General features: G+C 47.0%; 1 protein-coding gene across 3 annotated transcripts; it reads right to left on the reverse strand.

The window, feature by feature from the left end:
• Positions 1-346: 346 nt before the first annotated feature.
• Positions 347-27282, reverse strand: LOC101112843 (cationic amino acid transporter 3-like). 3 transcript variants are annotated; one of them, XM_027978744.3, is made up of 24 exons: positions 27131-27282; positions 26005-26146; positions 22366-22761; positions 19006-19183; positions 18567-18679; positions 18176-18398; positions 17862-18001; positions 17657-17759; positions 17288-17487; positions 16919-17089; positions 16355-16463; positions 10288-10432; positions 9480-9551; positions 6960-7359; positions 6210-6368; positions 3258-3429; positions 2907-3019; positions 2540-2753; positions 2231-2370; positions 2028-2130; positions 1647-1846; positions 1282-1448; positions 924-1032; positions 347-758 (listed from the first exon to the last, which is right to left on the reverse strand). In XM_027978744.3, the coding sequence occupies exons 3-24, from the start codon at positions 22733-22735 to the stop codon at positions 670-672; spliced, it is 3690 nt and encodes a 1229-aa protein (XP_027834545.3). In that variant the 5' UTR covers positions 22736-22761; positions 26005-26146; positions 27131-27282; the 3' UTR covers positions 347-669. The 3 variants fall into 3 exon arrangements, with proteins under 3 accessions (XP_027834545.3, XP_027834546.2, XP_060255128.1); XM_027978745.2 differs by lacking the exons at positions 16355-16463; positions 16919-17089; positions 17288-17487; ... (6 more) ...; positions 26005-26146; positions 27131-27282 and having other exon boundaries at positions 6960-7356; positions 10288-10424; XM_060399145.1 differs by lacking the exons at positions 10288-10432; positions 16355-16463; positions 16919-17089; ... (7 more) ...; positions 26005-26146; positions 27131-27282 and adding an exon at positions 7648-7822 and having other exon boundaries at positions 9480-9538.
• Positions 27283-27346: the final 64 nt, after the last annotated feature.

Raw genomic sequence — 27346 nt, forward strand, 5'->3', positions numbered from 1 at the left:
GAAGTGAAAAGCAAAGGAGAAAAGGAAAGATATACCCATTTGAATGCAGAGTTCCAAGGAATAGCAAGGAGAGATAAGAAAGCCTTCCTCAGCAATCAATGCAAAGAAATAGAGGAAAACAATAAAATGGGAAAGACTATTTTGAAGAAAGATCTCCTCCAGAAAATTAGAGATACCAAGGGAACATTTTATGCAAAGATGGGCACATTTCATGCAAAGAGTCTTAGCCACTGGACCATCAGAGAAGCCCCTAAAGTGTAACTCCTGACATAATACATAGTTACCTGAGTTTCCTTCCCATGGGACAATCTCGTTCTTATTGGAAATAAGTACAAGAAGGTGCGTCTTCTGTGTAGGCTAATATTTTATTTCTTCCTCTAGTTGTCAGTAACATCATAATACTTTCTTTGTGAAGATTCATCTTACTACACACTTATGAAGCATGCAATCTTCTGATGCATATTAAGCTTAAAAAAGTTTACTTAAAAATTATACAATAGCAAAGTCATTTTGTCCACTGGCAATAAACACAGAGCACTAAATGCTTTCCACTTGCACAGTCCATAGAGGCTCAAAGTGCGCCTTGAACCAGCAGATACCTCCAGTGTATGGAAGGGTCCACACAGCATCTATTTCCTTTGGCTAAGATGCTTCATCACTAGGGGTGTTTTAGTCTGGAGTCTGGGAGGTGGAGGCTGGTGGCTCATTGTTCTCCTCCAAGCTGTGTCGGACCCCATATCCAAAGTATATGGCAAATCCTAGTAGGGAAATGAGACAGTAAGAAGAAAAACAGGGGCCCTCTTCACTTATGAATACCCAGTAAGCCTTCTATTATGGTGTCTGACACGGTTTGGGGGGAGGGGGTAGGAAGAAGATTGGGCTCAGTCACTCAAGAAGCCTCTTCAGCCCAGAAAGTCACTCACCAACGGCATTCCAGATGCCAAAGAGGATCCAGGCCCCAGAGGTCATCTGCATCATCAAGTAAAGGTTCACGAAGATGCTCACCAGTGGGAGGACAGGCAGAGCAGGGACCTGAGGGCAGAGTCAGTTCATCCCTGAACACAGCCCAACATCGGAAAGGGAGACCCTGACCTTCGTGGGTCAGGCTTTGTGTTCAGTGCCTATTGATCCTGGTTTGTAAGCACTGAGTGTGGATCAGGGAAGAGTCCACTGGTTTCAGCAACTCCTCTTCTTCCCTGGTCCAGCCAGGGATGTTTAGGTCTCAAAGCATGCAGACCTCCTTCATTCAACATAGACACTCTGTACATATAGGTCACATACCCTGAACGTAAGAGGACTGGGGCTCTGGGGCTGCCTCCAGATGATGGCCGTCACCCCAGTGATGAGCAGCAGCAGCAGCACAGCCACTGTTGTGAGCACGGGGTCTCCAGAGAACACACGTCTGGGCCACTGGGCCAAGACCAGGCTCAGGATGCTCAGCAGGAGAACTGCAAGGGTCAAGGAGGAGGAGAACAGTCTGGACCCAGAAGACAAAGAAGTCAGGACCTCGGGTCCCACCCCTCCCTGAAACCACCAGCATCAGGAAGGGCCATCATATCTCCCAGACCCCTTAACTGACAAAATACACACTCTCACTCCATCCTGTCCATTTCAGAACATGAGTTAAGGGAAACCCCACTGCTTACCAAGCAGGAAGGCACATCTATAGACAATCTGGCCAGATTTCCGGGTGGGGGTGGTGCTAGTAGGGAACCACAGGCTCTTTAGAATGTTTGAGGTTCCTGCTTCCGGTACAGAGTCCAAAGGACTTCCTACAGGTACAAGCTCCGTCTCAGTTTCTTCTTCCGTTTTCTCACTCTTACTTAAATTCTGATCTGGCTGGTACCTGAGTTAGAGGTTTAAAGGCAATATTAACAGCAGCCACTATTCACAGAACACCAGATTGTCTATTCCACTTCTTTCTTCTCTTGAACAATCAGAAGGCATAATGAAGACACAGACCAGGATGACCTCCCCATCATCCCCATGACCCCAAGCCCCTCAGTCAAGGTGTAGCGGGGTCTCACCTGAGAACAAGGACCGAGAAGGACACCATGGAGTAAGCAAGCAGGGACGCAACTGCCATGAGGTTTGCAATGTGGCTGAACTCAAAGAGTAATGCCATGATCCCTAGAATGGGGGAGCAAAAACGGTGGGGTGGGATTAAGAAACCACTGGGACTGCACTTAAGGGAAATGGATCAAGGAAGGAGCGAGCTTTGTTTATTCACCTGCAAGGCTTCCAGAAGACATGATGGCCACGACGGGGATTTTTCTGTGACCATAGACCCGGGCAAGTCCCCGGAAAAGGAGCCCGTCCTCTGCCATTGCACGGATTAACCGAGACATGGGGAACATGTCACCCAGGAGGCTGGGAGAGAAAGTGGAGACACGTGTGAGGACGTGGAGAAGCAGGGGAGACCAGGGCATGTGCTCCCTAGTCTACACGGAGCAAGATGCCTTTCCCTCTTGTGTCTCAGTCCCACGGGCTGGGGTGCATGAGCTTCTGACAGTAGACGGGGAGAAACCCGGACACTGACCTGGACGTAAGAGCACAGAGGATGCCAACAGCCACCACACATCTGGCAGGGCCCCAGCCAACATGGAGAAAAGCCTCGGGCAAGGGGCTGTGGTGATGAATCTGGTAGTAGGGCACCATGAGGGTGAGTGCCCCGGAGACAGCAAAATACGCCAAAAAGCACATGAGGAGTGAGATCAGGGAGATGGACCGCTGAGGATTTAGGTCTCCTCTCTCTGCAAAAGGGGTGGAAGCAGCAGGTCAGGAAAACGCCATGGGGTGAAAGCACAGAATTGCCTAAAGCAGGCTAACCTTCTCCCAACCTCTGTGCCCAAGGGCAGCCCAAACTCTGTCCAAACCCCCAATGGGACACTCAGTGATCATGTTACCTCTAGTGGCAATGGCAGCAAAGCCAACAAATGCATAGAAACACGTAGCTGCTCCTTGGACAACCCCCTCAAAGTCAAAAGGCACAAACCCTCCAGCACCTGGAGGGCCCAAGCTGTGGTGAGAGAAGGACCAAGAAAGATCGTGGGTGAGGTGGGTTCAGCCATCACTTCTGGACTCTTCCCTCAATACCACAAACTCTGGCCTCCAGGAAACCCACCATCCGGATCCACCAGCCTCAGTCTCTTTACTCCCCACCAGATTCTCAGCTCCCACCTCCCTACACACACACACACACACACACACACACACACACACACACACATTAATATGACCAAGGGTACGCTCATAACCTATACGAGAATACAGCTGTTGACAGTGTGTAGTCCTGTTCTGTGAGCTTCCAGTTGTGCGGGTCTCCATTAATGAAGCCAGAGATGATGATGAAGCTGAGAACCAAAAGGTTGATGCCCGTGAACACTCTGTAAACCCAGGCTGACTCAGGAACTCTCAGAGCGAGTAGTACTGCAGGAGAGATGGAATACGAGACACGCACAGTAACTAAGTCCATAGCGCCAGGGAGCAGCCTGGGGGCTGGGGGCTGTGGGGGTGGGGTGGATGGACCGTGATGCTCAGGGATACAGGGTGTCTTTTGGGGGAGATGAACATGTTTGAAGGTCGATGGAGGTGATGGCTGGACAACATTGTGAATGTACTAGTGCTCCTGAATTGTACCCGTAAGATAGTTAATTTCTTTTCTTATAATTAAAAAAAATTTTCATTTTATTTGTATTTGGCTGGGCTGAGTCTTCGCTGTGGCATAACAGAATCTTTAGTGGTGGCATGTGAACCTTTAGTTTCATTAAGTAGGATCTGAGTTCCCTGACCAGGGGTGGAACCTTGGTCCCCTGCACAGTGAGTAAGGAGTCTCGGCCACTGGACCACCAGGAAGGACCTAATAGTTCATTTCTTATTGTGGTGATCATCTCACATAGGCAAGTCTATCAGATAGTCACTGTGAGACTTTCCTGGTGGTCCAGTGGTTGGAAGTCTGCCGGCCAATGCAGGGGACATGGGTTCCGTCCCTTGTCCAGGGACATTTCACGTACTGCAGACCAACTAAGCCGATGTGCTGTAACTACTGAGCCCGAGCTCTAGAGCCCGTGCTCTGCAACAAGAGAAGCCACGAGAACGAGAAGCCTGTGTATCACAGCAAAGAGTAACCCAAGCTCTCTGCAACTAGAGAAAACCTGTGAGCAGCGATGAAGACCTAGTACAGCCAAAAAAAAAAAAGCACATTGTACACCTCAAACTTATCATGCTGTATGTCAGTTTTATCTCAGTAAAGCTGGGGGAAATAGCATAATGATAAATTTATGCTGTGTAGATTTCCTATGAAATAAAAAATAAAAATCTTTTGTCTCAGTACCAAGAAGAAAATATGTCAGTCTAAGAAAATGATTCTCACCTGGGAGTAAATTTTATTCCCCAAATATTTGGCATTGTTTAGAGACATTGAATTGTCAAAATTCCAGAGTGTGTTTCACTGGTATCTAGTCATGTGTGGATGTGAGAGTTGAACTATAAAGAAAGCTGAGCACTGAATAACTGATGCTTTTGAACTGTTGTGTTGGAGAAGACTCTTGAGAGTCCCTTGAACTGTGAGGCGATCCAAGCTGGATCTAGAAAAGGCAGAGGAACCAGAGATCATATGGCCAACATCATTGGATCATGGAAAAAGCAAGAGAGTTCCAGAAAAACACCTACTTCTGCTTTATTAACTATGCCAAAGCCTTTGACTGTGTAGATCACAACAAACTATGGAAAACTCTTCAAGAGATGGGAATACCAGACCACCTGACTTGCCTGTTGAGAAATCTGTATGTAAGTCAGGAAGTAACAGTTAGAACTGGACATGGAACAACTGACCGGTTCCAAATTGGGAAAGGAGTATGTCAAGGGTGTATATTGCCACCCTGCTTATTTAACTTATATGCAGAGTACAGCAGGAGAAACACTACGCTGGATGAAACACAAGCTGGAATCAAGATTGCTGGGAGAAATATCAATCACCTCAGATATGCAGATGACACCACAGTGATGGCAGAAAGCAAAGAGAACTAAAGAGCCTCTTGATGAAAGTGAAAGAGGAGAGTGAAAAAGCTGGCTTCAAACTCAATATTCAGAAAACCAAGATCATGGCATCTGGCCCCATCACTTCATGGGAAATAGAAGGGAAACAATGGAAACAGTTAGAGACTTTAATTTTGGGGGCTCCAAAATCACTTCAGATGGTGACTGCAGCCATGAAATTAAAAGCTCCTTGGAAGAAAAGCTATGACCAACCTAGGCAGCCTATTAAAAAACAGAGGCATTACTTTGCCAACAAAGGTCTATTGAGTCAAAGCAATGGTTTTTCCAGTGGTCATGTATGGATGTGAGAGTTGGACTGTGAAGAAAGCTGAGTGCCAAAGAATTGATGCTTTGGAACTGTGGTGTTTGAGAAGACTCTTGAGAGTCCCTTGGACTGCAAGGAGATCCAACCAGTCCATCTTAAAGGAAATCAGTCCTGAATATTCGTTGGAAGGACTGATGTTGAAGCTGAAATTCCAATACTTTGGCCACCTGATGCGAAGAGATGACTCACTTGAAAAGACCCTGATGCTGGGAAAGATTGAAGGCGAGAGAAGAAGGGGACGACAAAGGATGAGATGGTTGGATGTCATCACCGACTCAATGGACATGAGTTTGAGTAAACTCCAGGAGTTGGTGCCAGACAGGGAGGCCTGGCATGCTGCAATCCATGGGGTCACAAAGAGTCCATCAGGCCTGAGTGACTGAACTGAACTGAATTTGGCTGAGTTGGCTCTTAGCTGTGGGATCTTTTGTTGCGACCCAAACAGCAAAGTTTGGGAATCAGTGGATAAAGAATCTGCCTGCAATGCAGGAAACACAGGAGACATGGGTTCACTTCCCAGGTCAGGAAGATCCCCTGGAAAAGGTAATGGGTAACTCACTCTGGTATTCTCGCCTGGAGAATCCCAGTGACAAAGGAGTCTATTTTGCTATGGTCCAAAGGGTCACAAAGGGTCAGACGTGACTGAGCAACTAGACACACACACACAGAGATTCTCTAGTTGTAGTGTGCAGGCTAAGGACTTGGGCTTAATTGTTCTGCAGCACATGAGATCTTAGCTCCCTGACCAGGGATCGAACCCTTGTCCGCACATTGCAAGGTGGATTCTTAACCACTGGACCACCATAGGAGTCCCCTCATCACATCTTATATCTAACCGCTGACTCACCCGCAAGCAGCAGCACCAGACCCAGTGCAAAAAAGTCTGCATCCGTGGCCAGGAAATAGGGTGCGTGCAGAGGGACAGTTTCCTCCAATTTCTGAGAGACGTGGTCCCCAATGAGGCTGTCAAAGGCGTATCTCCAGGCGCGGGCTGTACACGCAATGGCTGCAGCAGCAGAAAAACGAACATTCACAGACAAAATTGAACACCTAGTAAGTGCCAACGGACGTATTTTGGAGGAAAAAATATACAAAATATAGAAGCTCAAAGATTTTTTTTCCATGGGGTATCGAGAGCAGACTGAGATGACTCACAAAAAAGGTCCTCTATTTAATATGTTAGGAGGAGATCAGTGTTTCACAAGGAAAGAAAACAGGGGAGTTGGACCAGGAGGGCTAAAAGATGAGGGATGAAATTTTAAATCAAGTGGCAACGCCCCCCCCCCCAAAAAATCACTCAGAGGCAACAGCTGAGCAAAGACTCCAATACAATGAGGTGATGAGCCTGTGGGACACGCCTCCCTCCCACCCGTGCCCAGTTTCCTTTCCTTCTCTTTCTCAGTCCAATTATTTAAGGAAAGCAGGAGAGAGCTGACCAGAATGAAGTTGTGGGGTTTTCCAGCCACAGTTACCCATTTCCCACCTCAAGTCAGGTAACAAAGTGCCCATGAATGAGACCACAATCCCATCTCCCAGTTTCCTGACCTTAGCCCCCACACCTTTCCCCCACACCTGTCGCCTGGTCCCATCACCTCACCAATTAAAAATAACAGTATGATGTTCCAGCCAACGACGAAGGCCCAGAGCTGTCCCATCGTGACGTAGCTGCAGACATACGCAGAAGAGGAGCGTGGTACCCGTGCATCAAACTCCACATAGCAGAGCCTCGACAGCAGAGAAGACAGGCCGGCCACCAAGAAGGAGACGACAATCGCTGGTCCAGCTACGTACTTGGCCACTGCACCAAGCACGATGTACAGGCCGGCTCCCAGGTTCCTGCCCACACCCAAGAACACCAGGTCTGTGGCGCTCAGATGAATCTTGAGACCGTCAGACTCCTTTATGGTGTCTGCCCCTCGCCTGCGGACCAGCCTCTGACCAAACTGGCGAACATACTGACGCACCATCCTAGACATAGTTGAGGAGGCTATGATCTGCTGAGAAAACAAGACACAGAGCCAGTAAGATTGTTTATCTGTCCCTGACCCTAGGAGTTAAATTCCATGAAGTATTGGAGTGATGAGGGGCAGGTGGTAAAAGGACGCACTGGGCAAGTTCTCCCATCTCTGAGCTTTGGTTTCTTCAGACACAAAGAAGCCTCTTAATGTGTTTCACAATTACTAGAAAGAACGTTTAAAGACAAGTGATGGGGAGCAGAATCAGTTCAGTCACTCAGTCGTTGGGACCCCATGGACTGCAGCACCCCAGGCCTCCCTGTCCATTACCAACTCTTGGAGCTTCCTCAAACTTGTCCATCGAGTCAGTGATGCCATCCAACCATCTCATCCTCTGTCGTCCCCTTCTCCTCCCAGCTTCAATATTTCCAAGCATCAGGGTCCTTGCAAATGAGTCATCTCTTCACATCAGGTGGCCAAAGTATTGAAGTTTCAGCTTCAGCATCTGTCCTTGCAATGAATATTCAGTGTGGATTTCCCTTAGGATGGACTGGTTGGATCTCCTTGCTATCCAAGGGACTCTCAAGAGTCTTCCAAGCATTTGCTTTTCCCATCTTCCCTTGGGTTCTCTTCCTCCCATTTCAAGCCGAAGATTCCTACTCCCTTCTCTTTAGGTCAGGGGAGGATATGAGCCTCAGTTGTTTGAAAGTCTTTGAGTCTCAGAACTTTTATGGGGCTTCCCTACAAGCAAATTGAATCTCCTAATCTGTCTTTTTTTGTTTGTTTGTTTTGGCTGTACTGGGTCTTAGTTGCAGCACAGAGATCTTTCGTTGAGGCAGGTGAACTCAGTTGTGGCATACGGGGTCTAGTTCTCCAACCACGGATGGAGCCCAGGCCCCCTGCAGTGTGGGCACAGAGTCTTAGCCACTGGACCACCAGGGAAGTGCCTGTCTGACCAGCCAACGAGCTTAGAAAAGGAAATCTCTGCCCCTACAGAAGCAAAACCTGGCACACTGCCTGGCTCACAGTATCTGCTTAACTGGTATGAACTGAGTGGATAAGAATGCTGATTTCTTCTTTTTAAGCAAAATCAATCAGGTCTGCCATTTCAAATCCAGCTCTGCTATTTATTAGCTTGTTGACACTGCGCACACTAGAGCCCATCTTTGTCCTGCTGTTGTGGGAAACCTGTCATGATCGTTACTTCCTTCTGTCTTAGATAGGGATGAAGTGACTAATGGGCTTGGGGATCAGAAATCCCAGACTCCGCCTGTTTCCATGATGAAGATCCTAAAAGCTGGTAGCTTCCTGTTCTGTTGCCTTCAGAGTGACATGGAACAGGGACTCTGCTTTGGGGCAGAAGCAGATGGAATTTGTAGGGAGGGACAGACTCAAGCCCAGCTCAGTCAAAGCATCACAGCAGAGTGGCCTCCCAACTACCTGCCTGGAGGAAGAGAGATCAACTTTTATTCTGAATCAGGAAGGACAGGACTCTATTTCCTGCTGCTTTGGGGCATGAAATGTCCCCTCACTACACTGCTCTGCAGGGCTAGGATGACCCACAAGTCACCATCAGGGGGCTTCCACCCCTGATACTCGGAAGTCCAAGTTTAGAGTGTTGGTTCAGAGCAAGGATTCAAAAACCCAGGAAACTCTGATTTGAATCTTGGCTCCTCGAACACTGCTGTGCCTTTGAACAAGTCATACACTTCTCTGGACCTGTGTTTTCTTCTTGCTCAAATGCTGCTGACGAACCCCTGTGCACCGTGAGCAGGAATGTAAGGTTCTCTAAAGAAACTAAAACTGGAATTACCACCTGATCCCGCAATTCCACTGCTGGGTGTACACCCCAAAGAACTGAAAATGGGATCTCAAACAGATATTTGCACACCTATTTTCATAGCAGCATTATTCACAACAGCTGAAAGCTGGAAGCAAGCCAGCTGTCCAACCTCACAGAAATGGATAGATGTGATGAGGCCTATACATGCATTGAAATAATACAGTTTCATTTGCTAATCCTAGTCATGAATCAGGTATTATAAAGCTCACTGGATTATAATCAACAGTTTTAATAAGTAAAAGTTGAAAAGATTTCCTTTCCATTTCCCACCCTCAGGCTCAGGAACTAGAGATAATTAGATTAGATAAGAGACTTGTACCTCAGAGCGCTGTCTTAAGGCACAGGAAAGCCATGTTCTTCTAGCAGAACGTCTTCTCTCAGTGTCAGAATTCTGGGGGGAAAAAAAGTATTTTAAAAGCTAGCTTTCTCTAACTGCACATGCAAAAAGAACCAGTTTTTGTGTGTTTATTTTTGTTTGGGGAGGTTGTTTTTGTTGTTTGGGTTTTTTTTTTTTCCTACCCAATTTCAAAAAGTTTTATCTTAGCCAGTTTTCTCTGGAATCCAGAGAATTTTGTGGCCACACCAGGTCATAATAAAATGTCATCTTTCTTTTCATTAGTCAAAGTTTTATAGCTAAAATTTAGACCAAATAGTGCTCAATTTGGCCCAGATAAGAATGGCAGATTGGCTGAGAAAATGCTGTCCCACAGGGAGAGTCCCTCTGGGGAGATGGCGTCTTAGTTGGATTAGATGAGGGGGAATGAGACGGCAGAGGAGCAGGTGGGTGTGGAGTTCCTCTGTCTCCAGAGATACCTCAGGAAGACACCTTCAGACACAGGCGATCTTGCAGAACGGCAGAAGAGAGCAGGCAGGAGCACCTGGCCACCGGAGAAGACTATATAGAACCACACAGAACTCGGCAGGGTGGAAGACGTGGGGCAAAAGAGAGTCAGTGGGCCTGGACCTGCCCTGGGAGGGTGGGGGACTGAAGCAGGGGCCCGGTCCCAGCGTGGGGGCCCTTGGAGGCTGAGGAAACTGTTCAGGGGACAGAGGAGAAGCACTCGAGGCTGAGAGTGAAGCAGCTGGTCTGTGAGGGTCTGAATGGAATGAGAATCACGGAGACAAACCTTGCAGCAGCCATAAGTTCCCCGGAGAGGGATGCAGGGACGCATGTCCCCTGGGAGGCGCAGGGCTGGGAGCTGGAGCACCGGGATCCTGGAGCGATCCCGCGGCGAGGTCAGCTGTTGACTGCGGGGAGACGCCTGAGGGGACCTGAGGGCGGAGTCGGCAGTGGGAAAGGCCTGAGCAGGAAACCCGGGCAGCCAGGGAGGCAGGGCGACCTGCTGAGTCACTCGCAGGCGGTGGAGCCATCGCTGTGGCCTCTCTGTCCCCACAGGTCAGCCCTGGAGAGGGGAAGGCCCCAGAGAGAGGCTGGCCTGTTACTGCCTTCACGGGGGAGGGAGCCGGGAGCAGAGAAGGACCGGCCCCAGAGGCGCTCTGACCACAGCTGCCAGAGGCCAGGACGACACCCTGGAGGGCCAGAGCTCCCTCGGCTGAGACAGCTGGGGTCCCTGCACACTCGGCGCCCCCAGAGTTCCCACGATCCGAGCAGCTGTGCCACCCCCACGCTGGATGCCGCTGGGGCAGAGCTGCCAGAGGCTAGAAAGCCCCTTTCCTGGGGCCCTAGGCTCCAGTTCCCATGAGCACCTGGTGCCCCGGGCCCTGCCGCCCCAGCAGCTGCACCCCCCTCACCCCCTCCTCCCTGGGGCAGACCCACGCCCTCCAGGGCAGCCTCAGGAGCAAAGCCCTGTGGACGACTCACAGGCAGAGGCGGAGACAAAGCCACAGCTGAAACCCAGGGGCAGTGTGGCTAAGGAGGAGGACTCAGAACCTTCCCCCTGCTGCACAAGTTGCAAATTGAATCCACCCCATCAAGGAGGCAGACTCTGTGTCTCTGGAATATAAGAAAGGACACCGAGCGCTCCCGCAGAAGAAACCACGCCAGCTCTGGCAGCTGTGGACCTTGGAGGCAAGAACACCCAGGAGTAGGACCAGATTAGAATCTGAGCTGTCCACGCAGCAGGGCCAGAGACCAGCACAGTGTTGGAGGGTATCCAGGGCAGTCGAGGTGCATGGAGACTCCCAGAGAGGGAAGGCAAGCCGACAGCTGAGATCCAAGGAAAACGCTTATTATTCTTATACTTTGACTTGTTCTCTAGTTGCTTCTGGATTTTTTTCCCCCACTCTGTTGCTGTAGTAGTTGATTTTATTAGTACTGTTAAATCTACTTAAGCTTTTGAGAACTTTTTAGCCCCCTGGGAGAATTTTTTTATCACACTTTGTATTTGCTGTTTATACTTCTGCCTCTATGTTGGCCTTCTCTGGTTCTTTGGGGTTTTCCTTTTAAATTCTTCAAGTTTTAAATTTTATTATTATTATTTTTCTACATGTATTCTTTGGCTTTTCTTACTGCTATTTTCCTGTTGTAGTTATTCCTTAATACGCATAAATCTTTATTTACCTCGACTTACATTTGCTTCTTCTCTCTTCTTCTTTCTTTTTCTCACCATATTTGTTTTGTTTCTGTTGCTTTACTCCCTAGTTGGCACCTTGATTTGGTTTTATTTTCCAGTTTGTGCTTTATTTAATTTTGTTTTTAACTGGTGGCTATCATTTTGGTTCCCTTTGCTTGCTGGGTCCATCTCTTGTACTTTATTGAGTTTTTGACTGTTTGGGTTTTGTTTATGGGTGTATATGTCTGTGTGTGTGTATTCCATTGATTTCTTTTGGCTGATCAGAACAATCTGAACGAGTAAGAGAACTTGCAGGAGTGGGGAAAGCTTGATTTCCCCCCTGAGATTTGGAGGAAGATCAAAGGGGATCGTTTAGAATGTAGGGGGGTTAACCTCCATCCATGTTCCTATACTCTGGCAATATAGATCTAATTGTAGGATAGTATTATAAATGAGAAACCAAATTTTTTCATGCACCAACTTAAATAAAGGCCAGGCAACATTACAGCAAAGCTTAGTTTTCCTTTCTCAGCCTCTCTGGCTTAGAAAGGGGATTCTCCATGTGAAGAGCTGACCCATTTGAAAAGACCATGATGCTGGGAAAGATTGAGAGCGAGAGGAGAAGGGGACAAGAGAGGATGAGATGGTTGCATGGCATCACTGACTCAATGGACATGAGTTTGGGTAAACTCCAGGTGTAGGCGATGGACAGGGAGGCCTGGTGTGCTGCAGTTATGGGGTTGCAAAGAGTCAGACATGACTGAGCAACTAAACGGAAGGTAAGAAAAACCCAAGTAAGATGGTAGGTGCTGAGAGAGGGCATCAGAGGGCAGACAGACTGAAATCACAATCACTGAAAATTAGCCAATCTGATCACATGGACCACAGCCTTGTCTAACTCAGTGAAACTAGGCCATGCCATGGGGGGCCACCCAAGATGGATGGGTCATGGTGGCGAGGTCTGACAGAATGTGGTCTACTGGTGAAGGGAATGGCAAACCACTTCCGTATTCTTGCCTTGAGACCCCCATGAACAGTATGAAAAGGCAAAATGATAGGATACTGAAAGAGGAACTCCCCAGATCAGGAGGTGCCCAATATGCTACTGAAGATCAGTGGAGAACTAACTCAAGAAAGAATGAAGGGATGAAGTCAAAGCAGAAACAATACCCAGTTGTGGATGTGACTGGTGATAGAAGCAAGGTCCGATGCTGTAAAGAGCAATATTGCATAGGAACCTGGAATGTCAGGTCCATGAATCAAGGCAAATTGGAAGTGGTCAAAGAAGAGATGGCAAGAGTGGACGTTGACATTCTAGGAATCAGCAAACTAAAATGGACTGGAATGGGTGAATTTAACTCAGATGACCATTATATCTACTACTATGGGCAGGAATCCCTCAGAAGAAATGGAGCAGCCATCATGGTCAACAAAAGAGTCCAAAATGCAGTACTTGGATGCAATCTCAGAAACAATAAAATGATCTCTGTTTGTTTCCAAGGCAAACCATTCAACATCATGGTAATCCAAGTCTATGCCCTGACCAGTAATGCTGAAGAAGCTGAAGTTGAATGGTTCTATGAAGACCTACAAGACCTTTTAGAACTAACACCCAAAAAAGATATTCTTTTCATTATAGGGGACTGGAATGCAGAAGTAGGAAGTCAAGAAACACCTGGAGTAACAGGAAAATTTGGCCTGGAGTACAGAATGAGGCAGGGCAAAGGTTAATAGAGTTTTGCCAAGAGAATGCACTGGTCATACCAAACACCCTCTTCCAACAACACAAGAGAAGACTCTACACATGGACATCACCAGATGGCCAATACGAAAATCAGATTGATTATATTCTTTGCAGCCAAAGATGGAGAAGCTCTATACAGTCAGCAAAAACAAGACCCGGAGCTGACTGTGGCCCAGATCATGAACTCCTTATTGCCAAATTCAGACTTGAAGTTGAAGAAAGTGGGGAAAACCACTAAACCATTCAGGTATGACCTGAATCAAATCCCTTATGATTAGACAGTGGAAGTGAGAAAAAGATTTAAGGGACTAGATCTGATAGGCAGAGTGCCTGATGAACTATGGACAGAGGTTTGTGACACTGTACAGGAGACAGGGATCAAGACCATTCCCAAGAAAAAGAAATGAAAAAAGCAAAATGGCTGTCTGAAGTGGCCTTACAAATAGCTGTGAAAAGAAGACAAGCGAGGAGCAAAGGAGAGAAGGAAAGATATACTCAATTGAATGCAGAGTTCCAAAGAATAGCAAGGAGAGTTAAGAAAGCTTTCCTCAGTGATCAATGCAAAGAAATAGAGGAAAACAATAGAATGGGAAAGACTAGAGATCTCTTCAAGGAAATTAGGAAGGGAGCATTTCAAGCAAAGATGGGCTCGATAAAGGACAGAAATGGTATGGACCTAACAGAAGCAGAAGATATTAAGAAGAGGTGGCAAGAATACACATAAAAATTTTACAAAAAAGATCTTCACGACCCAGATAATCACGATGGTGTGATCACTCACCTAGAGCCAGATGTCCTGGAATATGAAGTCAAGTTGGCCTTAGGAAGCATCACTATGAACAAAGCTAGTGGAGGTGATGGAATTCCAGTTGAGCTACTTCAAATCCTGAAAGATGGTGCTGTGAAAATGCTGCACTCAATATGCCAGCAAATTTGGAAAACTCAGCAGTGGCCACAGGACTGGAAAAGGTCAGTTTTCATTCCAATCCCAAAGAAAGGCAACGCAAGAATGCTCAAACTACCGCACAGGTGCACTCACCTCACACGATGGTAAAGTAATGCTCAAAATTCTGCAAGCCAGGCTTCAGTAAAACATGAACTGTGAACTTCCAGATGTTCAAGCTAGTTTCAGAAAAGGCAGAGGAACCAGAGATCAAATTGCCAACATCTGCTGGATCATGGAAAAGCAAGAGAGTTCCAGAAAAACACCTATTTCTGCTTTATTGACTATACCAAAGCCTTGATGGTGTGGATCACAATAAACTATGGAAAATTCTGACAGAGATGGGAATAGCAGGCCACCTGACCTGCCGCTTGAGAAGCCTGTATGCAGGTCAGGAAGCAACAGTTAGAACTGGACATGGAACAACAGACTGGTTCCAAATAGGAAAAGGAGTCCGTCAAGGCTGTATATGGTCACCCTGCTTGTTTAACTTCTATGCAGAGGACATCATGAGAAACGCTGGGCTGGAAGAAGCACAAGCTGGAATCAAGATTGCTGGGAGAAATATCAATCACCTCAGATATGCAGATGACACCACCCTTATGGCAGAAAGTGAAGAAGAACTAAAAAGGCTCTTGATGAAAGTGAAAGAGGAGAGTGAAAATGTTGGTTTAAAAGTCAGCATTCAGAAAACTAAGATCATGGCATCTGGTTCCATCACTTCATGGGAAATAGATGGAGAAACAATGGAAACAGTGACTGACTTTATTTTGGGGGGCTCCAAAATCACTGCAGATTGTGATTGCAGCCATGAAATTAAAACACACTTACTCCTTGGAATGAAATTATGACCAACCTAGACAGCATATTCAAAAGCAGAGACATTATTTTGTCAACAAAGGTCCATCTAGTCAAGGGTATGGTTTTTCCAGTAGTCATGTATGGATGAGAGAGCTGGACTATAAAGAAAGCTGAGCGCAGAAGAATTAATGCTTTTGAACTGTGGTGTTGGAGAATACTCTCAAGAGTCCCTTGGACTGCAAAGAGATCCAACCTATCCATCCTAAAGGAGATCAGTCCTGGGTGTTCACTGGAAGGAGTAATGTTGAAGCTGAAACTCCAATACTTTGGCCACCTGATTTGAAGAGCTGACTTACTTAAAAAGACCCTGATGCTGGAAAAGATTGAGGGCAGGAGGAGAAGAGGACAACAGAGGATGAGATGATTGTATGGCATCACCAACTCAATGGACATGAGTTTGGGTGAACTCCAGGAGTTGGTGATGGACAGGGAGGCCTGGTGTGCTGCAGTTCATGAGTCGAAAAGAGTCAGACATGACTGAGCAACTGAACTGAACTGAACTGAAATGCATTGCACCTTCATAGTCCATAGAGGCTTAAAGTGCCCCTTTAACCAGAAGATTCCTCTAGCATATGAAGAGATTCCACATGGCATCTATGTCCTGTGGTTAAGATGATTCAGCAGCAGGGATGCTTGAGTGAAGAGTTTGGGAGGTGGAGGCTGTTGCTTCTAGTTCTCCTCCAGGCTATGTCGGATCCTATAGCCAAAGTATATGGCAAATCCTAGTAGGGAAATGAGACAGTGAGAAGGGAAAGTAGATGCTCTCTCTACTGATACGTGCTTGTGTACACGCTCGTGTGCATGCTCAGTCCCTCAGTCGTGACTGACTCTTTTGTGATCCCATGGACCATAGCCCTCCAGGCTCCTCTGTCCATGAGATTCTTCGGTGAAGAGTACTGGAGTGGGTTGCTATTTCCTCCTCCAGAGGATCCTCCTGACCCAGGGATAGAACCCATGTCTCTTACATTTCCTGCATTGACAGGTGGATTCTTTACCATTGAGACACCAAGGAACCCCACTCTTGCTCACTAGGTCTCCTATGAAGGTGTTTGACACAGTTTAGGGGAGTGGTGTTAGGAAGAAGATGGGGATCAGTCAACTGAGAGGTCTCTTAATCCCAGAAAACCACTTACAAATGGCATTCCAGACACTGAATTGGATCCAGGCCCCAGAAGTCATCTGCACCATCAGATAAATGTTCAGAAGGATGCTCACCAGTGGGAGGACAGGCCGAGCAGGGACCTGTGGGCAGAGTCACTTCATCCCTGAACACAGCCCAGACGTTGGGAAAGGGGCCTGCAACCCACATGTGGGCAGGAAGACTCCAGTCCTGTTGAAGCTGTGTGTTCAGTGCCTACTGAAACTGGGTATGTGAAGCATTGAGTGTGGATCAGGGAAGGGTCCATTGGTTTGAGCAATTCCCATCTTCTCACATTCAGTAAAGGATGTTTAGACCTCAAAGCAGGTGAACTTAAGGCCACCTACTTTTTAAAAAAATTAATTAACTAATTAACTAATTAATTTGGCTGCATCAGAACTGAGTTGTGGCCCAAGGGCTTCTCTAGTTGTGGGGGCATGGGCTTATCTTCCCTGCAGCACATGGGGTATTTTTACCCCCACCAGGAATCTAACCTACATCCCCTGTATTGCAAGGTAGATTCTTAACCAACCACTGGACCACCAGGGAAGTCCCTCACCTACCCTGAACGGAAGAGGAGAGGGGTTCTGGGGCTGCCTCCAGATGATGACTGTGACCCCAGCGATGAGCAGCAGCAGCAGCACAGCCACTGGTGTGAGCACAGGGTCTCCAGAGAACACCTGGCTGGGCCACTGGGCCAGGACCAGGCTCAGGATGGCCAGCAGGAGAACTGCAAGGGTCAAGGAGGAGGAAAACAGGCTGGACCCAGAAGACAAAGAGGTCAGGACCTCGGGCCACATCCCTCCCCAGGCTGCCCACATCAGGAAGGGGCATCATATCTCTACTACTTCGTAACTGAAAAAGACACGTATTTCCAACCCATCCTGTCAGTTTCAGAATACCACCAAAGAGAAGTCCCATTGCTCACCAAGCAGGAAAGCACATCCATAGACAATCTGGCCAGATTTCCAGGTGGGGATGGTGCCAGTAGGGAACCACAGACTCTTCAGAATGTCTGAGTTTCCTGCTTCAGATACAGGCTCTGGGGGCTTTTCTTCAAGTTTAGGCTTCATCTCAATTTCCTCCTCTGTTTTCTCCTTCTTGCTGAACTTCTGATCTGGCTGGTACCTGAGTGAGAAGATATTAAGGCCATATTAACAACAGACCATATACTCATCCATCACCAGAGAGTTTAATCCAACTCTCTCCTGATTTCAGCAGAGCAGGACATGAAGCTAGAGGAGTTTTAGCTCCCCTTGAGTCCACAACTCTGAGCCAAGTTGTAGCGGAGTCTCACCTGAGGGCAAGCACAGAGAGAGCCACCAGGGAGTCAGCAAGCAGGGTCCCAATTGATAGGAGGTCCACCAGATCGCTGAACTTGAAGAGTAATGCCATGATTGCTAGGATGAGGGCACAGACAAGGTGGGGAAGGGAGTGAGAAACAGCCAGAAATATCCAAGGTAAGGAAATGATCAAACAAGGGGTGGGTTTTGTTTATCCACCTGCAAGGTTTTCAGAAGACATGATGGCCCTGACAGGCGTGCCTGTGTGGGCGTGGATCTGGGCAAGGCCCCGAGAAAGGAGTCCATCCTCTGCCATCACGCACATCCCCCGAGGCATGGGGAACATATCACCGAGGAGACTGGAAAAGAAAATGGAAACATGTATGAGGACATGGAGAGACGGGAAGGGAGGACCGGGGCTTCTGTTTCCTAGTCTACTTGGGTCAAGGTGTCCTCCCCTCTTGTCTCTCAATCCCAAGGGCTGGGATACCCGAGCATCTGACAGTCAGTGGGGAGAAAGCCATGATACTGACCTGGACGTAAGAGCACAGAGGGCGCCAACAGCCACGACATATCTGGCAGGGCCCCACCCAACGTGGAGGAAAGCCTCTGGCAAGGGGCTCTCAGGATGGATCTGGTGGTAGGGCACCATGAGGGTGAGTGCTGCTGAGACACCAAAGCACACCACAAAGCAGATGAAGATCATGATCATGGTGCTCACGGGGATGGAGCGCTGAGGATTGAGGGCTTCTTCCCCTGCAGGATGCATAGATGTACTAGGTTAGGAAAACACAGGGAGCGAAAACACAATACCCCCTTTCCTCTTGCACCATCAAAAGCAGCTTATCCTTCTTCCGACCCCATGCCCAAGGGCAGCCTAATCTGTCCCCAAACCCCTGATGAGAAGCACAGTGACTATATTACCTTTAGTGACAATGGCATCAAAACCAATAAACATGTAGAAACACAGAGCTGCTCCCTGGAGAATCCCATCAAAGCCGAAAGGTGCAAACCCTCCGGAACCCAGAGGGCCCAACCTATGGTGAGAGAGGAATGAGGAAGAACATGAGTGAGGTGAGTTCAGCCATCTCTACTGGGATCTTCCCTTCATACCACAAGTGCTGGGCTCCAGGACCCCCATCACTTAGATCCATCAGCCCAGGTCTCTTTGGTGGTGGTTTACTCATTTAGTCATGACCAACTCTTTTGACTCCATGGGCCGTAGCCTGCCAGGCTCCTCTGTTCATGGGATTATCCAGGTAAGAATGGTGGGGTGGGTTGCCACACTTTAGTCCCCACCAGATTTCCAGACTTGCACCCACCTTCACACAAGTGTCGCTATGGACAAGAGAACCCTCCTAACCTAGAGGTGCCAATGGATTCAGAAGTGTTCAATGTGTAGTCCTGTTCTGTGAGCTTCCAGTTGTGCAGGTCTCCCTTGATGAAGCCAGAGATGATGATGAAGCTGAGAACCGAAACGTTGATGCCTGTGAACACTTTGTAAAGTAGAGTTGACTCAGGAGCTCCCAGAGTCAGTAGTCCTGTGGGAAAGAAGGAATATGAGACATCCAAAATAACCAAATCCATGGAGACAGAAAGCAGACCAGTGGCTACAGTGTCAGGAGGGCTGATGGTGGTGGATAGATGGACAGTGACTGCTCAGTGAGTGCAGGGTTTCCTTTGCTTGTGATGTAAATGTTTGGAACTAGATGCAGGCGATGGTTACACGACACTGTGAAGGTACTAAGTCCCACTAAGTACACTTGCAGACAGCTTGTTTCTTACTGTGGCCATCATCTCACAGTAGACATGTCTATCAAATCATCATGTGGTACACTTTAAACTTATACAATGTTGGATGTTAATTAACTCAACAAAATTGGGGAGAATAATTAAATGGTTAATTTTATGCTATGTAAATTTTCTCTCAATTAAAAAAAAAAAGTTTGGTCTTAGTATAGAGGAAGAAACTTGTCAGTCTAAGTAAATGCTTCTCAGCTGGAAGTGGTTTTGTTCCCCAAGGGACTGTTGGCAACGTCTGGAGACATTCTCTTTGGTTTGTTGTGGGTTCATTTTTTGGCCATGCCATGGTTTGTAGGATCTCCATTCCCTTGCCATGGATGAACCTGGGCCATGGCAGTGAAAACCCAGAATCCTAACCACTAAACCACCAGATACACAGATGACACCACCCTTATGATAGAAGATGAAGAGGAACTGAAGAGCCTCTTGATGAACGTGAGAGAGGAGAGTGAAAAAGCTGGCTTAAAACTCAACATTCAAAAAACTAAGATCATGGCATCTGGTCCCATCACTTCATGGGAAATAGATGGGGAAACAGTGGAAACAGTGTCAGACTTTATTTTGGGGGGCTCCAAAATCACTGCAGATGGTGATTGCAGCCATGAAATTAAAAGACACTTACTCCTTGGAATGAAATTATGACCAACCTAGATGGCATATTCAAAAGCAGAGACATTACTTTGCCAACAAAGGCCCATGCAAGCCATGGTTTTTCCAGTAGTCATGTATGGATGTGAGAGTTGGACTATAAAGAAAGCTGAGCACTGAAGAATTGACGCTTTTGACCCACGGTGTTGGAGAACACTCTAGAGGGAGAGTGTTGGAACACTCTAGAGAGTCCCTTGGACTGCAAGGAGATCCAACCAGTCCATCCTAAAGGAAATCAGTCCTGAATATTCATTGGAAGGACTGATGCTGAAGCTGAAACTCCAATATTTTGGTCACATGATGCAAAAAACTGACTCATTGGAAAAGACCCTGATGCTGGGAAAGCTTGAAAGAGGGAGGAGAAGGGAATGACAGAGGATGAGATGGCTGGATGGCATGACTGACTCGATGGACATGAGTTGAGCAAGCTCTGGGAGTTGGTGATGGACAGGGAAGCCTGGCGTGCTGCATTCCATGGGGTTGCAAAGAGTTGCACATGACTGAGCGACTGATCTGAGGTGAAGCCACCAAGAAACTCCCTGGAGACATTCTGATTGTCACAACTTGGGGGGTTGGTGTCACCCATATCTAATGAACATAGTTCATAGATGCTACACATCCAACAATGATTAAATTAAGATAACCCTACAGTGCACTGGTTAGCCCCCACACCAAAGGCTCCTCCAGCCTAGAAGATCAGTAATGCCAAGGGTGGGAAATAACGGTCTATGTCTTGCCTTCCTGTCTCTCATACCAAAGACCATTCTTCCTAGTTCTAATCTCCCATATGCTGCTACCCCAAGCCTTCCCCACCCCTTTTCCCCTCCACACCCCACCCTTCCTGTCCCATCATGAAAATCCCCAGCTTACCAGGGAGAAGCGGCAACACGGCCATGGCAACAAAATCTGGGTAGGTGGCCGGGAAGTAGGGCATATACGGAGAGAAAGTTCCCTCTAACGCCTGAGAGATATGGTTCCCAATCAGGCTGTCGAAGGTGTGGCTCCAGGCCCTGGCCACACTTGCAACGGCTGCAGCAGCAGCAGCAGAAGGAACATTTGTTAACAAACATAAATTGAACCCCTCTGTGTGCCATAGGATATATTTTGGGGGAAAATTACAAAATACTGATGCTGATCAGAGCTCTGTGGGACTCTGGGCACAGAGGCCTTTTTGTTCCCCATTTCTTGTAGGCAAAACTTCAGCCTCCATGACCTTCCCTGAGTTCCAAAGGACAGATTCAAAGAGTTGTTAATCAAGGTAGGGGGGCCAAGAAACCACCTGAGGCAAGATTAAAGGGAACACAGAAGCTCATCAATATTAGGTGGTTTGTTGGTTGCTTTCCTGATGGTCCAGTGGTTAAGAATCTGCCTTGCAATGAAGGGATTCACATTCAAGATCCCATGTGGCACAGAGCAACTAAATGTGAGCATCACAACTAGAGAGTCCATGCCCCACAATGAAAGATCCTGTGTGCTGTAGCTAAGACCTGACACAGTCAAATAAATAAATATTCAAGAAAAGAAAGAAAGAAGAAAACACTTAAAAAAAATTAGGAGACCTGATCACCTGAGACTCTGCACATACCGTGAGCTTCTCAGGATAGCTCTGACCAGGAGCCCTGACTATATATTCTCTCCCTATTCCCATGGCAGTGGGGGCACTGTTATTAAGGCACAAACCTACTGTCTTCCCACTTTGCCTGGCAGAGAAATAAAGCCACTCTCTCCTTCTGCTTTATGACTCTGTCTCTTTTCTGTTTGGTGTTGGTGCACAGAGAGCCAAGATTTTGCATCAATACCTACTCTCAAAGAGTTCTTCTTCATGAGGTGGGGAGAGTAGAGTCAAATGATCACCAAATAGGTCAACTATTTAACACATTAGCAGGTGATCAATGTTATGTAAGAAAACAGTGAAGTGGGAACAGGAAGATGGGAGACAAGGGTTGAAATCTTAAATCAAGTGGTAAAGGGAAATCCCATGAATGCAACAACTGAGCAGAGACTTCAGTACGGTGAGTGGAGGAGCCTGTGGGACACACCTCCGTCTCACCCACTCCTAACAGTTCCCCTTCCTCTGGCTTCTTGGTCCATCATGTAAAGAAGCAGGAGAAAGCTGAGTACAACGAAGTTGTGGAGTGTTCCTGACACTATTACCCTCCTCCTTCTCCTCCAAGAAAGTGGATGACAAAGTGCTCGTGAACGACCGAAGACCCAACTCCTCACTCCTAAATTCTGATCTCAAGCCCCACAGCTTTTCCACCCATCATCTCACCAATGACATAAGCTAGTATGAGGTTCCAACCAGTGACGAAAGCCCACAGTTCTCCCACACTGATGTAGCTGTAGAGATGCGCAGAACCGGTCCATGAGACCCGTGTCCCAAACTCGGCATAGCAGAGCCCAGACAACGCAGAAGACAGGGCAGCCACCAAGAAGATGACGATCGCTGGTCCAGCAATGAACATGGCCACTTCTCCCACCAGGATGTAAACGACGGCCCCCAGCGTGCTGGCCACACCCAAGACCACCAGGTCAAAGGTGTTCAGGTGACAGGCCTTGGGACTCTCAGGCCCCTCAGTGGGCTTCAACTGTTGCCTTCGCACCAGCTTCTGACCAAATTGGTGAACATCCTGACATTGCATCCTAGACAGAGTTGAGGAAGTAAGATCTGCTGAGAAAACAAGACACAAAGCCATCAAGAATGTTATCCACTCTTGGCCCTGGGAGTTTCACAGATGAACAGCGTGATGGGGACCACATGGTCAAAGGACACATTGGCCAAGTTCTCCACCTGTGAGCTTTGGTTTCTTTAACATAAAGAAGGCTCTTAATATGATTCAAAGTTACTAGAAAGTTTGCTTAAAGAGAAGTGAAGGGGAGCAGACTATGTCTCCCCCAAATGTCCCACTTTGGCATGCAGGTTGCTTTGAGCTAAAATTAATTAAGACCCAGAAGACTCAGGAGAAGTTCCTTGTCTCTCCTTTAACTGCTCAAAATAATGTAGATTAGACCTATGCCAGGAAGAGAGTCATTTACCAGGGATAGCTTTTTATCTCAGAAAGACTTACCTGTCTGGAGTGGCAAATGTTTGCTTCCCAAATAATAGCTCTTCCCATCATCCTGTGGGTTGTCTTCCTCCCTTTTGAAGCCCCAGATCCTTAACCCCTTCTCCTTAGCTCGGGGCAGAGGGCATATAAGCCTCAAATGCCTGTCTTTGAGCCTCTGAGTTTTCATGGGGCTCCAATACATAACAAAGTAAGCTTGTCAATCTAACTTATGCCAATTTAATTATTAGACCAGTCAAAGCACCCTATAAAGAAATGTTTTCTGCTCCTACAGAAGCAAAGGCTTCCAGCAAAGTGCCAGGCACAGAGTAGCTGCTTCGTTGGTATGAGTTGAGTGGATAAGAATACTGGCTTTCGGATAGAAATCCGTCTGTTGGTTCAAATTTCACTCTGCTACATAATAGTTTATCTGCTTTTGCACAAGCTACATACCACTCTTCGTCTTCCTTTACTTAATCCCTGGGTCAGGAAGATCCCCTGGAGAAGGGAATGAAAACCCACTCCAATAGAGTTGCCTGGAGAATTCCACAGGCAGAGGAGCCTGGCGGGCTACAGTCAGTCCATGGGGTCGTAAAGAGTTGGACAATACTGAGCGACAGAATGGAAAAGACTAGAGATCTCTTCAAGGAAATTAGAGACACCAAGGCAGCATTTCAGGCAAAGATGGGCTCAATAAAGGACAGAAATGGTATGGACCCAACAGAAGCAGAAGATATTAAGAAGAGGTGGTAGGAATACACAGAACTGTACAAAAAAGATCTTCATGACCCAGATAATCACGATTGTGTGATCACTCACCTAGAGGTAGACATCCTGAAATATGAAGTCAAGTGGGCCTTAGAAAGCATCACTACGAACAAAGCTGGTGGAGGTGATGGAATTCCAGTTGAGCTATTTCAAATCCTGAAAGATGATGCTGTGAAAGTGCTGCACTCAATATGCCAGCAAATTTTGGAAAACTCAGCAGTGGCCACAGGACTGGATAAGGTCAGTTTTCATTCCAATCCCAAAGAAAGGCAATGTCAAAGAATGCTCAAACTACCGCACAATTGCACTCATCTCACATGCTAGTAAAGTAATGCTCAAAATTCTGCAAGCCAGGCTTCAGCAATACATGAACCATGAACTTCTAGATGTTCAAGCTGGTTTTAAAAAAGGCAGAGGAACCAGAGATCAAATGGCCAACATCCGCTGGATCATGGAAAAAGCAAGAGAGTTCCAGAAAAACATCTATTTCTGCTTTATTGACTATACCAAAGCCTTTGACTGTGTGGATCACAATAAACTATGGAAAATTCTGAAACACATGGGAATACCAGACCACCTGACCTGCCTCTTGAGAAACCTATATGCAGGTCAGGAAGCAACAGTTAGAACTGGACATGGAAAAACAGACTGGTTCCAAATAGGAAAAGGAGTACGTCAAGGCTGTATATTGTCACCCTGCTTATTTAACTTCTATGCAGAGTACATCATGAGAAATGCTAGGCTGGAAGAAGCACAAGCTGGACTCAAGATTGCCGGGAGAAATATCAATCTCCTCAGAGATGCAGATGACACCACCCTTATGTCAGAAAGTGAAGAGGAACTAAAAGCCTCTTGATGAAAGTGAAAGAGGAGAGTGAAAAAGTTGGCTTAAAGGTCAACATTCAGAAAACTAAGATCATGGCATCTGGTCTCATCACTTAATAGAAAATAGATGTGTAAACAGTGTCAGACTTTATTTTCGGTGGTCTCCAAAATCACTGCAGATGGTGATTGCAGCCATGAAATTAAAAGATGCTTACTCCTTGGAAGGAAAGTTCTGACTAACGTAGATAGCATATTCAAAAGCAGAGACATTACTTTGCCAACAAAGGTCCGTCTTTGGTCCATCTATGGTTTTTCCTGTGGTCATGTATGGATGTGAGAGTTCGACTGTGAAGAAAGCTGAGCACCGAAGAATTGATGCTTTTGAACTGTAGTGTTGGAGAAGACTCTTGAGAGTCTCTTGGACTGCAAGGAGATCCAACCAGTCCATCCTAAAGGAGACCTGTCCTGGGTGTTCATTGGAAGGAATGATGCTAAAGCAGAAACTCCAGTACTTTGGCCACCTCATTGGAAGAGTTGACTCATTGGAAAAGACTCTGATGCTGGGAGGGATTGGGGGCAGGAGAAGAGGACGACAGAGGATGAGATGGCTGGATGGCATCACCAACTCGATGGACATGAGTTGATGATGGACACGGAGGCCTGGCCTGCTGCAGTTCATGGGGTTGCAAAGAGTCGGACATGACTGAGCAACTGAACTGAACTGAACTGAGTGACTAAAACTTTCACTCCATAAAACAGGGAACTTAACTAACACCATTATCCCCTCCCTTGTTTGATATGCTTGAAGTGACTCTTTTAGGAGCCTGATGATCAGAGAGTTCAGACTCCACACATTTCTTCACCAAGGATCCTGAAACTTGTTATCTTCCTGTTTATTACTCACAGAGTGACATGGAATAGGAACTCTGCTTTACAGCTGAAGGAGATGGAGTTTGTAGGAGGGACAGATTGTGGCCCAGCTCAGTCAAAACATCAAACCAGAGTGGCCTCCCAACTGGAGGGAGGGGCTAACCTTCATTCTGAATCAGAAATGACAGGACTCTGTTTCCTGCTCCTTTGGGGCATGAAATGTCCCCTCACTACACTGCTCTGCAGGGCCAGGATGACCCAGTGACCACAAGTTACTGCCATGGGATTTCTGCCTGTGATACTCCAAAGTCCAAGTTTAGCATTTTGGTTAAGAATAAACATTCAAAGAGCCAGAAAAGTACGGTTTTTTTGATACCACCTGTGCCTTTGAACAATTCACTTACTTCTCTGGTCCTCTGTTTTCTTCTTGTTTAAATTGGCTGATGAACCGTGGTGCACAGTTAGTAGGAATGTAAAATGGTGCAGCTGCTATGGTGGTTCCTCCAAGAACTAAAAATGCATTTACTATGTGATCCAGCAGTTTCCCTGTGGGTGTACATCCAAGAGAACTGAAATCAGGATCTCAACGAAATATTTGTACACCCATACTCATAGCAGCATTATTCACAATAGCTGAATGTTGGAAGCAGCCCAACGGTACATGCAGGAAAGAACAGACATACACAATGTAGTCTATAAATATAGAAAAAGGCAGGAAATTCCGGGCCATGCTACAATGTGGAGGAACCATTGGAACATTATCATAAGCGATTTCACAGTCACAGAATGACAAATGTGTCTATTTCTTCCTGTGTGAAGTTCCTAAGAAGTCAAATTTATAGAAGTAGAAACAAAAAAAATAGTTGTTTCTCCAGGGCTGGGGTGAAGGGAAAAACAGAGAGTTAATTGCTAAATGGGGACACAGTTTTGAGTTTACAAGATGAGAAGAGTGCTGGAGGTTGGATGCACAACAATTTAAATATATTCAATGTTGCTTAACTGTACACTTAAAACAGTTAAGATGGGAAATTTTATGTTAACGTGTGCTTTACCACCACTTTCCTAAACTGCTGCCCATGGTAAATAATACAGCCGGCTTCACAGAGTTGCTGTTAGTAGCAAACCTCAACATGATATAATATAAATTACCAAACTGTCGCCCCTCAGGAATACCCACAGCCGCGGGTGCTCGAGTTCCTCCTAGTCACCCCTGCATCTGCAGACACGAAGAGCAGGCAGTAGAGTGAGGAGTGAAGTCAGTGGTGCACGCGTCACATTCACTGTGCGAGCATAATTACTGTTTGCACATGAGTCAAAATAGTCTTATATGCAAGGACGTTGATCCACACACGCTTCTCTTTTCACCCACATCTGTAGGTCCCAGCTCCTGCTTTCATCTGGAAAATGTGTCTCTCCACCCTCAGGCTGGAGCTGGGCTCACCCCCCACACTCTGGGATTGCAGAGGTCTCTTTGGGAGGATGTGAACTCAGTGCCCAGTCTCCCACAGAAGAGGGTGACCTGAGACTTACTGGATCCTTGGAGCAGAGCCTGGAGCACTGGGTCAGTCAGGGAGGCTGAGGGTAAGCCATGCGGGGCTGGAGCTGAGACATCTCCAAGAACCGAAGTGGGGAGTCCTGAGCACAGAAAACAGTTCCCACCCCTGGGTTGTTGGGGTGGAGATGGGGTTGGGCGGGTGGGGAGGATCTGCAGTGTTGTTATCAGTCTTTGACACTTATGTGGTTACC

The sequence above is a fragment of the Ovis aries genome, chromosome 14, assembly GCF_016772045.2.
Source record: "Ovis aries strain OAR_USU_Benz2616 breed Rambouillet chromosome 14, ARS-UI_Ramb_v3.0, whole genome shotgun sequence".
Classification (NCBI taxonomy): Eukaryota; Metazoa; Chordata; class Mammalia; order Artiodactyla; family Bovidae; genus Ovis; species Ovis aries.

What these genes read in the sequence shown, in the direction of transcription:
- LOC101112843 (XM_027978744.3), bottom strand. Translation starts at nt 22,735, where the DNA reads ATGCAATGTCAGGATGTTCACCAATTTGGTCAGAAGCTGGTGCGAAGG. An exon ending in ACAGCTGTATTCTCGTATAG is followed by an intron (nt 3,020 to 3,257) that starts GTTATGAGCGTA and finishes CTCTCACCACAG; the next exon opens with CTTGGGCCCTCCAGGTGCTG. An exon ending in TGCTGCCATTGCCACTAGAG is followed by an intron (nt 2,754 to 2,906) that starts GTAACATGATCA and finishes CCCCTTTTGCAG; the next exon opens with AGAGAGGAGACCTAAATCCT.